The sequence below is a fragment of the Orcinus orca genome, chromosome 2 (genome assembly GCF_937001465.1).
Source record: "Orcinus orca chromosome 2, mOrcOrc1.1, whole genome shotgun sequence".
Classification (NCBI taxonomy): Eukaryota; Metazoa; Chordata; class Mammalia; order Artiodactyla; family Delphinidae; genus Orcinus; species Orcinus orca.
Genome location: NC_064560.1, coordinates 106,309,634 through 106,324,258, shown reverse-complemented (window position 1 = coordinate 106,324,258; position 14,625 = coordinate 106,309,634). Strand labels below are relative to the sequence as shown.

At 41.0% G+C, this 14,625-nt stretch overlaps 1 protein-coding gene across 3 annotated transcripts in view; it reads left to right on the top strand.

Annotated features, from left to right (window-relative positions):
• The window catches only part of TMOD3 (tropomodulin 3), an 84,923-nt gene that overhangs the window by 67,105 nt on the left and 3,193 nt on the right, over positions 1–14,625 (top strand). For all 3 annotated transcript variants that reach the window (XM_004281672.4, XM_033409176.2, XM_033409177.2), the window contains 4 exons: positions 2,185–2,315; positions 4,249–4,356; positions 7,860–8,003; positions 9,817–9,961. In XM_004281672.4, coding sequence (XP_004281720.1) covers positions 2,185–2,315; positions 4,249–4,356; positions 7,860–8,003; positions 9,817–9,961 — 528 coding nt within the window. The remainder of the gene's footprint in view (positions 1–2,184; positions 2,316–4,248; positions 4,357–7,859; positions 8,004–9,816; positions 9,962–14,625) is intronic.

Genomic DNA, 14,625 nt, shown 5'->3' with positions numbered 1-14,625 from the left:
GTATTACTTCACCCATAAATATTTCCATATGTGTCTCTCACAAAGGCTTTTCTTGTAACATAACCACAATGCCATTATCAAACTTAAAGATTACCATCAATTCCTTCATATCATCTAATACCCAGTCCATGTACAGATTTCCCATTTTCTCTCAAAAACATCATTTCACAGCTGGTTTGTTCAAATCAGGATCAAGATAAGGGTCACATATTGCATTTGGTTGTCGTTTGGTTTAAGTTCCTCTTAATTTCTTAACAGTTCTCCTCCTCAGCTTCTTTCCCACTTTCTTCATGGCATTTAGCCCTTGAAGAAACTGTGTTGTCATGTAGAATCTTCCACATTCTGGATTTGGCTGATTGCAACCTTGTGGTATCATTTTACTTGTTTCTCTCTACCTCCTGTGTTTCTGTAAACTGTTGTTTTCTAGACGCTTGATCAAATTCAGGTGCAGTTTTTAATTTTTTTTGGCAAGAATGCTTCCTGGGTAATGATTGAATCACATTAGGAAGTATATCAAGTCTGGTCCTCCCTCTTTGGGGAATGTGTTAAGATTGATCAGTGGACTCAAATTTTGGCAACCTGATCCATCCAATTAAAGTTCCCCATGAACCTTTCTTAATGGTTTCCACATCCTGTTGACTGGATCCATTATTCATTATAGAGCAAGGCTCTTTATACGCATTCTGCAGAGAACAAAAGGAATTTTTTGGTTGTAGAAAATTTAGAATTGAGGAAGAGCTCATTGAATTTTCCATTCAGTGAGGAAGATTTTCTCCAGTCCCCTTGATCTACCATGTTGAAGAAGACTGCCTTGCTGATCTTTCAACTGTCCTCAGGAAATTAATTTTCAGACTGAGCTGATCTCTTCAGGATGCTGTGTGTAGGAGGGTGTCTGTGTGTGTGTGTGTGTGTGTGTGATATTTGAAAAGAACAAGGTACTCTTAGCGGGAATTTATTGGATGAGTAAGCAATATACTTTGTCTTAAGGTGAGTTTTGCTCCTAAAAGCTAGAGGAGGGCAGCAGGGAATAACTAAGCCAGACTCACTGTGACCCTGTCAGTCTTTCCATGTCACTTGCTCTTAATGTTGTGGTCATTCTCGTCTTTAAGAATCTGATGCTCTAGGTGTTCTCCCCAGAAAATATATCCATAAAAGTTTATCTCTTATAGGTGTTCATGGACCTCCACACATACCTCAGAGCGCATTTACATCTCACTAGAGGGTTCAAGGCTTCTGGGTCCTCTTTCAGTTTTGAATAGCTGTATTCTGGCCATGTGTGTGGGTATAAATGGTGAAGGATTGGGCTGTAGGATGAAGGGGAGGGCAGGGAATTCCTGTCTCAGTAGTTCTTCTATGCACCATTACCTTTCTCTGTCTCCCCATTCCCTGTTTCTACTCTTTTTCCTGATAAGAGTCCTCTGCCCTTTCCCATTGCGTAGTCCTCCCCACAGGAGGAACAGGCAGTGTGTCCTTCTGTCAACTCACTCTTTGTGGAGGCTGTGTTTGTTCATGTCTCTGATTCTTACTGCCTTTGAATTAATTACTAGTCAAACCTCAGAGAAACTGATGAGTTGTTAGATTTTGTCATATGAGAACTTTATCTTGAACATTGCTAAAAATAAATGGGATCACCAGCTTGTGTCATCAACTATATTTTCATGGTAAAGATATCTTGTAATACACCGAGGCAAGAGGCAGTGAAAATACTCATTTTTGAAGGCTGATACACTGCAAACAAATTAAATGAATTATGTTTGGTATTTATATTCAGTAAAATTTTATTTCAGTGCTTTATGTGGGAGCACATAAAGGATCTTTTAGAAATTTGGGGAGGGCTTCCCTGGTGGCGCAGTTGTTGAGAGTCCACCTGCCGATGCAGGGGACACCGGTCCGTGCCCCAGTCCGGGAAGATCCCACATGCCGCGGAGCGGCTGGGCCCATGAGCCATGGCCGCTGAGCCTGTGCGTCCAGAGCCTGTGCTCCGCAACGGGAGAGGCCACAAGAGTGAGAGGCCCGCGTACCGCAAAAAAAAAAAAAAAAAAAGAAATTTGGGGAAAGAAACTTATAAATTTGTTCTACTGAATATGTTTGTGTATGTGTGCTGTGTGTTTCCAAGTTAATATATGCATTCACTGTAATAGTATCAACCAGTTACACTCTTGCTCTTTTCATTTGTTGCTACAGATGTGGTAAAAGGTGAAAAGATTCTTCCAGTATTTGATGAGCCCCCAAATCCAACCAATGTTGAAGAGAGTTTACAGAGAATTAAAGAAAATGATGTTCGTCTTGTTGAAGTTAATTTGAATAACATAAAGGTAGGTGTGATAAGCAAACAAAAAGTTGTTTTGAATTGCTTTGAGTCAGTTGGATCTAGGATGAGAGCTGGGCAGTTTTGATATAGTCTAATCCTTTCTACTTAATAGTAAAGTTTTTACTTCTAGTAGTATACTAACATAGATTCCTTCGATTTTAGAAGTTAAAGTATTATAGTATTTTTCTGATTTACTTTTTAAAGGCTATCACATAGAAATATAAACTCTACAGACTGTCAGAGTATACCTCTCGGGCTTCCAAAGTACTGCCCACTTTTAGGAGCATTTTAGCCTTTCAGGTTTTGCTTTTTTTTGCGGTACGTGGGCCTCTCACCGTTGTGGCCTCTCCCGCCGCGGAGCACAGGCCCCGGACGCACATGCTCAGCGGCCATGGCTCACGGGCCCAGCTGCTCCGCGGCATGTGGGATCCTCCCGGACCGGGGCACGAACCCATGTCCCCTGCATCGGCAGGCGGACTCTCAACCACTGCGCCACCAGGGAAGCCCCAGGTTTTGCTTTTTTAATCAGCTCTCTTGAGCTATAAGGTATATATAGTGAAATTCTCCCTTTCTAGTGTGCAGTTCTATGAGTTAAAGCAAATGGACACAGTTGTACGACTACCACCACAGTCAGATGTAGAACATGTCACAACCCTGTGTCATCATTCCCTGCCACCAGCTCTAGCACCTGACAACCAGGGATCTGTTTCCTTTCCCTATCGTTCTGCCTTCTCCAGAATTTCATATAAATGGAACTATATAGTGTGCAGCCGTTGAGTCTGGTTTCTTTCACTTCGGACAGTACATTTGAGACTCGTCCATGCTGTTGTGTGTCTCAGTGGTTTGCTCCTTTGTGTTGTAGAGCAGCATTCCTTTGTCTGGATGTGCTGCAGTTTGTGTGTCCGTTCACCAGTTGATAGACATATGAGTTGCTTCCAGTTTGGGATGATTATAAATAAAGCCACTATACACATTCACATACAGGTTTTTGTGTGAATGTATGTTTTCATTTCTCTTGAGTAAACACCTAGAATTGGGCTTTGTGGGATCTCACTGGGATTTTTAAAATGCAACTCTTCCTTGGAGTAAAGAAAGAAGAAATGAGTTAGGAGGGCACAGGGATAATTAATTACCAAAGAGTAAACTCAGATGATCTCAACGTATTAGCCATTGTATAATAGCTTCATTACAGATTCCTCATTTTAAATCTTAATATATCTGAATTGGAGGAAGGGAGAACATGTGGAAATTACAAGAACCTAGGGAATAAGACCTCTGTGCTCTTTTTGTGGGTGTTCCTTCCTGTGAGTGGAGGGGGAAAAGCCTTGGGGAAAGCTAATATCCCTAGTTGATCACTAGTCTTATTTTTTAAAAAAATTCAGTTCAATTCAGTGTATGTCTGTCTCTAAATCAATAGTAACAATCTGAAAATAGGCAGGCTACAGGAAATTGAAGTCTTGGTACCAAGGGGAAAGATCAGTGTCTCCTAAAACTCTCTCTTTCCTCATTTCAAGAAATGTAGAGTTAATCTCTCTTAATACCTTGCAGCTTGAGTGACTGAAAACAGTATGTCATCTGCCTCAGGAATCATCATAAGTAGATTCCCACATCTTTCTCTTTGTAGAAAAGTGGATCCACTTTGAGTACTCAAGGGCTGACTTCTCATAATACAAATAATTAAAAAGAATTTCTTTAACCTCAAAGCTAGAGAAACAGTGATGTATGCTCTGCTCTATGCCAACAGTTTGTACCATAATAGAGAAATCAAAGAAGTAAGAAGGAGGCTGAGTTGTTTTCAGTTGTAGACCAGCGGTTGTATGTTACATAATTTCTGAATACATTTTAATGCAGAAAAGAAAGTACAGATGTATTTGATTAATGGACTGAATTTCCTGAAACCTAAAATGTAATAATGTTTCACATTTTTGTCTTTCAAGAATATCCCAATTCCAACCCTAAAAGATTTTGCAAAGGCTTTGGAAACCAACACACATGTGAAATATTTCAGTCTTGCAGCCACCCGAAGCAATGACCCCGTTGCTGTTGTAAGTAAGCTAACTACTAATAATATCGAAATTATGGCTGTGTAATACCAGGGCATGTTACAAAGGTGCTTACACTGATTTTATGAACAAGATTTACTCTCTTTTAATTCAACTATACTTCAATAAAAAATAAATTTAAAAACTAAAATAATTTTTTAATGTAGTTTCAAAACTGTGTTTTAAGATCAACTGTTAGTAACCATGATGTGCAACAATCAATAAAAGCAAATATCAGTAAAAAAAAAAAATTTACTCTTTTTCAATTGATGTTTACTATTAGGCAATACATCATTTACTACCATTTTATGTTTACTTTTTCGGTATTTCCTTTCTATGAAATTTTTTAAACATAAATGGAGTCATGCAGTGTAGGCTGTTCTGCAACTTAATTTTTCACTTAACCGTGTATCTCAGAGATCTTTTCATATCAACATATAAAGTTATACATCATTCTTTTAACACCTGCAGAGGGTTCCATTTATGGATGTATAGTGTTGAATTTTTATCAAATGCTTTTTCTGTGTCTGTTGAGGTGATCATGTGGTTTTATTCATGTGGTCCTTTATTCAGTTAATATGGTATATTACATTGATTAATTGTTTTAATAATTTTATTATTTATTTTATTTTTTATTTTTGGCTGCAGTGCATGGGCTTTCTCTAGTTGTGGCGAGCGGGGGCTACTCTTCAGTGCAGTGCGCAGGCTTCTCATTGCAGTGGCTTCTCTTGTTGTGGAGCACGGGCTCTAGGCATCTGTGCTCAGTAGTTGCGGCTCGCGGGCTCTAGAACGCAGGCTCAGTAGTTGTGGCGCACGGGCTTAGTTGCTCTGCGGCATGTGGAATCTTCCTGGACCAGGGATCGAACCTGTGTCCCCTGCATTGGCAGGCGGAGTCTTAACCACTGCACCACCAGGGAAGTCCCACATTGATTAACTTTGTTTGTTTGTTTGTTTGTTTTGTTTTTGCGGTACACGGGCCTCTCACTGTTGTGGCCTCTCCCGCTGCGGAGCACAGGCTCCGGACGCGCAGGCTCAGCGGCCATGGCTCACGGGCCCAGCCGCTCCACGGCACGTGGGATCTTCCTGGACCGGGGCACGAACCCGTGTCCCCTGCATAGGCAGGCGGACTCTCAACCGCTGCGCCACCAGGGAAGCCCCTGATTAATTTTTATATGTTAAATTAACGTTGCATTTCTGGGATAAATCCCACTTGATCAGGGTATAAACCCTTTTCTTCTTGGCTTTGAGGATAGCACTCCCTTTGATTCTCCTCCTACCTCTCTGGTCCCTACACTGGTTCCTCCTCATCTCCCCAACATCTAAACATCTAAATGGCTCAGAGCTCAGTTCTAGTCCTTCTTCTTTTCTCTATCTGCACTCACTTTCTGGGTGATCTCATTCTGTTTCATTGCTATATATTATCTATGCATGCTGATGACTCCCAATATTATTATCTCCAGTTCACACCTCTCCCCTCAACTCCAAACCCATGTCCAGCTACTGCTTAACAGCTTTACTTGTATATCTAACAGACGTCTCAAACCCAAGTCCCAAACCAAACTCCTGACCTTCATCCCATACCTGCCTCTCTCACACTCTTTCCTATCTCACTAAATGGCAACTTCATTCTTTCATTTGCTCAAGTCAAAAAAATAAAATAATAATAATGGAGTGATCCTTGACTTCCCTTTCTCACAACTTTAAATGTATATCCAGCTGTGTCTTCAAATATTTCCTGTATATCCAACCACGTCTCACCATTTTCACAGCTACCACCCTGGTCCAAGCCACTGACTTCTCTCACCTGGATTATCCTAATTGAGCTGCCTGCTTCATCTCTATACACAGCATCAGAAGTGACTCTTAAAACTTAAATGTTCTCATTCCTGTACTCAGAACCCTCCAGCAGTTCTCTGTCTAAGTAAAAATCAGAATCTTTCAGTGGCCTAATGAGGCCTTACATGAGCAGACCTCATCTCCCCTCTTGCTGTTTCTTTCATTCTGCTCCAGCCATACAGCCTCCTTGCTCTCCCTCAAACATGCCGTGCATGCTCCCAACTGAGAGCCTTTACACTTGTTCCTCCTGCCTAGAACTTTCTCCCTGAAGATATTCCACGTAATTTTACTTCATCACTTAAATTATTTCAGTCCTTGCTCAGATGTCACCTTCCAGGTGAGGCCTTTCCTGACCCCCGTATATAAAACAGCAACCCCACTCCTACCCCCAGCACTCCGCATCCACCCTGCTATGCCTTTTTTTCCTCCTCTATAGCCCTTTTTACCATCTGACATTACATTTTGCTTACTTACTATGTGGGCCCCCCACTAAAATGTAAGTTCCATTAGGTAGAGACTTGTATGTTTTATTTCTGAATTTACAGAACAGTACGTATCAAAAACAGGCCATTGTAATATTTTAATAAATGTGTGTACAGATGGATGGATAAGGGATTTGCTCCAAGTCACATAGCCAGTTGTTGCTATTAGAATGTTCAAGTGTGTAAATATCTGTCCCCAGTTCTTTCTAGTATCTGTCCCCAGTTCTTTCTAGTATCACTGCGCAGTATTGCCTTTTCTTTAACTTGACTTTAATTTTAAGCTTGATCTTACCCATATTCTCTGGAGTTTGGCCTTTCTTTTGACGCCTCTGCAGGGCTTTGTAAATAAACTCACACTCCTCTTCTTCCTCCTCCCCTCTCCCTTCTCTTTTACCTCTGCTCACTTACAGGCTTTATTAATTAATCAGTATAGCACTTATTAAGCACTGGGTCAAATGCCTAGCACTGCCATATCCTCTGAGAAATGTAACGGAAGCAGATGGAAAACATACCGTTCTTTGAATATTTAGTTAGCCCCTTCTTCATAGTTTTTGTGCTCTCTCAGTTCCAGTCATCTGTGATCTTTTCTGGCCTTCTGCCTTAGGCAGTCCTTTTGGTCCCTGCCTTGGAAATTAGTCCATAATTTACCCTCATTTGGGCTTCTCAGTAACCCAGCTGCAGCAGGACGCAAGAAAGAAAAGATGTTCCAAAGAGAAATTGATGGGACTTCCCTGGCAGTCCAGCGGTTAAGACTGCGCTCCCACTGCAGGGGCGTGTGGGTTTGATCCCTGGTCAGGGAACTACGATCCTGAATGCTGTGCAGTGCCAGCAAAGGGAAATAAAAAAGCAAAGAGACATTGATGAAGTTACTCCTACACAGAGACTCAGAGAAAGTATGAGAGACGCAGGAGAAAGCAGCATGAAGTGGAAGTAGGAATGAATAGCGGTAGAGAATGTTACCGATGGGGAATTACACATGACAAAAAAAAAAATCTAAAGTCTGTGACCAAGTGCATGTGAAAATAGATACATGTGAGACCTGTGAGGTGTAGTGTGTCAAGCTAAAACAATCTAATAAGAAACATTAAAGCAGTTGTATTGATTTGTGTATTTGTTTCAGGCTTGTTCAGTGTTTATTTACTAGGTGCTGTCAAACTGTAATCTCCAAATATTTTCTTTAATTTCCAGGCTTTTGCAGAGATGCTAAGAGTGAACAAAAATTTGAAGAGCTTAAATATGGAGTCCAACTTTATTACAGGAGCTGGGATTCTAGCACTGATTGATGCTTTGAGAGATAATGAAACCCTGGCTGAGCTGAAAATCGACAATCAGGTCGGTGATGTACAGCAGCAGCTTTGAGGAAACTACAGCCCACACTCTGTGCAGGGCTTGGGGACTCAGGAGGTGGGTGGGAGGAGGGCTTTCAGGGAACCTTTCGGAAGGTGGTCCTGAAAAGGGATGAGAGAACATTTGGGGCATCCAGAATATTAACTTAATGTATAGAAAGGTATACAAGCATCTCTCCCTGGTTGGTCTTAAGAGAATTTAGATGGCTGGCTGTTTTGAACTGGAATAATTCTTACAGGTGACAGTCCATCCTCAAATTTTTCAGCTCTTCGGTGGCAAGATCCACATAATAGAATTTTTGCATCTGTAGCATGTCAGTCCCAGACACAGTAGGTGAACAGAACAGGCTCAGTGAAAAACAGAAAACTCCAGTACCCAGGTTACCCAGAGACACATACTCCTATGCAGCCACATTCAGTGCTGACACTGTAAGATAATGCTGGGTCACCCATGCCAGACGCACTTTTCTTTAAAGAAGCAGAGAAATATACATGTTAGAGGTGTTTCCATACAGAGTGGTAATGAACTAAAAATAAAACAACATTACACATTTGACTAAAACACTTCAGTCTATTTTATTTGAAAAATAACTTCAGTTATTTTAAAAAAATATGTGGTAAATGACTCTCTTAATCCTTCAAAGTAAGTAAATTTTGTAGATTATGAAGGTAGAAAGAAGAGTTCTATCTTAAAATTTAACCAGAATGCTATTTAATCAATGTTTCCAATTTTTTTATTGAGATATAATTCACTTACCATAAAATTTACTCTTTTAAAGTATACAATTAAATGCTTTTTAGTATATTCATAGAGTTGTGCAACCATCACCACTAACTCCAGAACATCTTCATCGCCCCAAAAAGAAACTCCACACCCATCAGCAGTCACTTCCTAGTCGCCCTTCCCACCAACCCCTGGCAACCACGAATCTACTTTCTGTCTCTGTGCATTTGCCTATTTTGGACAGTTCATATCAATGGAGTTATGTAATATGTGACCTTTTGTGTCTTCCTTCTTTCACTTAGCAAAATGTTAAGGAGGTTTATTCATGTTGTGGCATATATCAGTACCTGTTCCTTTTTATGGCTGAATAATCTATTATACTTGGGTTGTTTCCACTTTTTGAATTGTACAGATATGCTGCTGTGAACATTCATGTACAGATTCTTATATGAATATATGTTTTCACTTCTCATGGGTATATACCTAGGAGTGGAAATGCTGAGTCATATGGTAACTCTGTGTTTAACCTTTTGAGAAATAGCCGAATTGTTTTCCATAACAGTTGTACCATTTTACATTCCTGCCAGCATGCCTAAAGCTCCCAGTTTTTCCATATCCTTGCCAACACTTACTATCGTCTTTTTTTTTTTTTTTTTGCGGTACGCGGGCCTCTCACTGTTGTGGCCTCTCCCGTTGCGGAGCACAGGCTCCGGACGCACAGGCTCAGCAGCCATGGCTCAAGGGCCCAGCCGCTCCGTGGCATGTGGGATCCTCCTGGACCGGGGCACGAACCCGTGTCCCCTGCATCGGCAGGCGGACTCTCAACCACTGCACCACCAGGGAAGCCCCTATTGTCTGTCTTTTTGATTATAGTCATCCTAGTGGGTATGAAGTGGTTTCTCACTGTAATAATCCACATTTTTTTGATGTCTGTATGATCATACACTAAACTTACATTTTTGTTTCTCTTATGTATGGTGTAAGACTTGGGAAAACTTTTAAGGAATCAGCATGTACCTGAAAAAGTATTTTGATCTAGCTCATTAATACTATTCTTTATTTTCAATTATTCCAGAGGCAGCAGTTGGGGACGGCTGTAGAATTGGAAATGGCCAAGATGCTTGAGGAAAATACCAATATCCTTAAATTTGGGTATCAGTTTACGCAGCAGGGACCCCGAACCAGGGCAGCTAATGCTATAACAAAAAATAATGACTTAGGTAAGACATATTCGGTGTGAAACTGAATTTCTGAATTGTATCATTAAGCTAATGTATTGGAGGGACTTTTTTTAAAATACATTTTTACACAGGAAGATTATTTGGCTTTCGTTTCTAAAATCCACACAGTCCTTTATAATACTCACTGAATTATAGTTCAGTTTAAACGAGGTTGTAGTGATTATAGGTTAGTGGGTGACAACCTATTTCACAGCTTTTAGTGAAATAGTTTTCTACAACAAACATTATAAAAAATGCTTCCCTAAAAAATATTTTGTTCTCAATTACAAGTCACCTCTTGGAGTTAGTAAAACAAAGATTTCAATGTTATAGGAAAGTTTTGCCCTTTTGATCAAAGGCCTAGATAGAAATTCAGTTTTATATGGTAAAATATAAAATAATTATAGTTTTTTAAAAAAAATTATTTATTATCCATTTGGTTGCTTCGGGTCTCAGTTGCAGCAGGAGGGCTCCTTAGCTGCGGCTTGCTGGCCTCCCAGCTCCCAGTTGCAGCACGAGGGCTCCTTGGTTGAGGCAAGCGGGCTCCCCAGTTGCGGCTTGTGGGCTCCCCAGCTGCAGCTCGCTGGTTCCTTGGTTGTGGCATGCGAACTCCTAGCTGCAGCATGCATGTGGGATCCACTTCCCAGACCAGTGATTGAACCCGGGCCCCCTGCATTGGGAGCATGGAGTCCCAAGCACTGCGCCACCAGGGAAGTCCCTAAAATAGTTTTAACCTGAGTTTTAAGTTTGGTGTTTGTCATTGAAATACTTTAAAAAATGCATTTAGACAAGAATTAAAATAATACTTCTTAAACCGAGTCACATTTCACCGTTATGCAGTTCTTTTAGGCTTTGGCCATATTTGAGTTTGCAGTGTTTTAAAGGTTTCTGGAGCAGAACTACAGCCTCATTCCTTTAATCCAGATCACTGTGAAAAGTATTAGTTCAAACCCTTTCTGTCCTTTGATGACTGTAGTTTCCCATGGAAGATTTTAGCGTCTTGCTTTTTAAAAGAGAAATTTGGTGTGTTTTGGTGTATTGTTGATTTTAGATGTAGTTTGCAAGGTCATGCTAATATTTTAGTGTTGCTTCATTTGTTGGCTTCTATTTTTTTTCCTTCAGGAATTTAATTTTGCGTTTTAGAGCAGTGTTTCTCAAGTCTAACTGAACTTCATAAATAGAGAACCTTAAGAACGTATACGTTGTTGGCTCTAAAAAGTTAGTTTTTTACTTACTAGGTTATACTTCATTGTAATAGCCTATTTTCAAAGACTTTAAGCTTTTGGAGGTCAGGGGCCATGTGTATCTGGTGAATTCACAGCTTTCTTTAAAACCATGTGTGACAATAGTAGGTACTTAATATTTATTAAGTAAAAAAAAGTAGTAGAATTTGAATCCTGGTTAAAGTTGAGATTTCTGGTAACTAAGCAGCTATAAACTTAAGCCAGAAGTGTCTCCATTCTTCCTTTCCTCAGAAACCACCTTAGCTGTCCCAGGATCCCACCGACGGATTTGTAGCCCTAGCCATGTCTGTCAGCTGTGCCCCTCCCCGAGGAGGCGGTGCCGGCGAGCAGCAGAGTGAGAGTCTGCACGTGCACATCCCTGCATGTGAAAGGGACGCCAGCCTTTCAGGGCCTCAGCAGTTGTGCTCTTCTGTGAGCCTGTTATGGCAGGTGCTTTGCCCAGATCTTTCTAAGAAAAGAGGGCCTAATGTTAGAGCAAGGAAGATTTTGGCAGATGGAAGGTGAGGGGAGCAGATGAAAACAGTTCCCTCGGCTGCTTTATGTCAACACTGAGCAGTCGAGGAGCTGCTGTGCATAGGCATGTGTAATAGAGGATGAGGAGGCCGTGCAGAAGAAGGTGCAGTCTGACACGAAGCAGAGGTGAGAAACGGCACACAGCTGTGTGCTGGCAGCTCTCTAGACAAGCTGCCCGCCCTCCCCATGCTGTTCACTCTGATCCAAACCAGATCTTCAGACATGGGTCTTAGGCATGAAATGAGAATAAGGACATTCCTGGAGTGAGGAATTGCATGAATAAAAGCTCAGATTTGGGAGTAAGCAAGTTATTTATATGCTGAAGACAGCCTGCAGATTTTGAGAAGTGACTCTCATAACAGGATGCAGGATCCAGAATAAACTTTCAACAAGCACTTGCTATTTGAAGCTAACAGAATAAAAAAAAATTATTTCAGCGGATTAAGAGGGAATGCTGATAGGAGGCACTAAAATTACGTGGTAAGGAACTTAGCTTCCTTTGGACTTTATGTGGAGGCATTTGAGAGCCATTATAAGCCACTGAGTGCGTGATTAAAATGATACTTCAAAAACACTATTCTAATTACTCTTCTGGAGATAGAGAAGAAATGAGATTAGTTAGGATTTATTGGCAATGGACTAATCATGAAGTATCGAGAACTTATATTAGTGGAGTGGATTTTGGAAAGAAATTGCCGAAGAATTGTTAATAGGGCCGAATTTGTTAGTCTTTCATCCACAGGATGAACTGAAGAACTGCTGAGGTAACAAGTGGGCACAAAGTGAGGAAGAGGGGTCAGAAGTGCTCTTTGCCCGCCTCCCTCTGCTGTGCTGTGTCACAGCAACAGCAGCCGGGCCTCCATCCACCCTCAGCTGGATTTGTTTCTTAGCCTTGCACTTTGATCTCTGCCTGTGGATCAAGGTGGCAAGCCTAAAAACCGTCTTCTTACTTGCATTCTAGTATGCAGTAACTGGACAGAGATATTGGAGCACAAGACTTGAAACCTGTACAGCATCTCTGGGGCGTACAGTTTTTCTTCACCTTGCAAATGGGGCTACATCAGAGCTTTAGTGTTCTGATTTTGATACTGTCTTTCCCTCTCTCATTGTTTTCTTAGTCTCAACTTTTCATTGAAATAATCCTACCTACTCGCCATCTCTTCAGCTAAGGAGTATCACGGCTATAACAGCAAAGAGGTTATATGGTGTACGTGCAGTATTCGATTGAACTTTGTCTCACGTTACTACCTTTACACTAGCTAACTACATAATTAATTTTCTATACTTTTTTTGTTTGTTCCATCTGTCCTATTGATCTTGTTTATAATGTGCATTTTTAAAATAACATGCTTTTTAACATCTGAAATGGTCTGCCAATAACATCCAAACACTACTGCAATTCAAAATTTTCTTGGAAATGTTCTACCCTAAAGAATTATGTGCTTTGCCTTTCAGATATATCCATGTTCTTCAGAGATCCATATATATGAATTAAGTTTGTATTTAAGGACTCAGTTCTCCATTTGATTTCTTCCCCTAATATTTCAGTAAATACATGAAACTTGTTCATTAACATGGACTGAAATTAGAGTTGGGGTGCGCCTAGTTAAATAGGTATAAAAATGTTCATGGGGACCTGATACTTCAGTCCTCCTGGTTTTTATTTTCTGGACAAGCTTTTATGTGCATCACTTGACTGTCCAGTTTCATCTCTTGAAGGCCAGTGAACAGAAGCCAGCAGTCAGAACAGCATGAGAGCAGAATTCGTAGCCTGGCCAGGAGGCCAGTGCACCTGTTAGCTTTTCATTCCTCTGTTAAAACGGCCAATTCAGGCTGAACAAAGGCAGGTGTCTTCCTACTTGCTTCCACAGAAGAGAGTATAGAAATTAATAGACCAACAATGTAACTTAAACAGAGGAACTTACTGGTTAGAGTATCAAAACCAATTATGTATACATGCAAATCCTCTAGCTTTATAAAAGCTAAATTGACTTTCCTCATCCCGAAAAGATGGCTGACCTCAGGACCATCCCGTGACCCCACTGTGGTGGGTCATGAGGCTGAGTACCCTTCACTGAATGTTTTCTATATTAACACTACACTAAGCAGACTTTACTCGCATAGCCGTGAGGTACAGGTATCATTATCCCCTGTTACAGAGGATGAGTTGGGGCTCAGAGAGGTTACCTTACTTGGCAAAGAGCAAACCACAAAAAGCAACAGATTCCCACTCTTGCTGACTCCAGAACCTGTGTTCGTTTTCTTCTCTAAATAGGAGTTGCCACAATGCTGAGGAGCCCTGACCTGGTGGCTCTCAGCAAATATTCTCTGGTAGCTGACAGGTGAGAGTGAAGGTAGCAAGACCCTGACACTGAAGACTTTGCCCTGCTGCTAGTGAGCACAGCCAAGCGGCTCAGGGTCACCAGCCCGGGAAGAGGCTGGGGGTCCTCAGATGTGCACCCAACCACTGTGGCTTCCCAAGTTTTTGGTAGCGAGATGTGACATCACCACATTACCAGGGTCTAAGATCTTCATTACTTTGCATTTGTTGTTTTCTCAGAGCCCTGAAGTGGCTCATTTTGCAGGAGATAAGAGAAGGAAAATTTGGAGAGCAGTAGCAGCAAGTCACTTACCTTTGAAACTGATAATACTATTTTTGGTATGTTCTTGCACAAACTGAGGAATTAATCAGAAGAGCATGCAAATAGTTACGTTTAATACTTTCTAATCCCAGCTGCCTGAATGTCATTTCAAAATTTAATACAGTAAGTTATTAGTCATTTTTTAATGGAGGTATAAATTTTAATACACAAATGAGACAGGCACAGTGACTTGAAGGTGACTGCTGACCATTCTGTTGTAGATTTCTAATGTAACTGCAGTGTAAGCACAGCTGAGCTTAGCCCC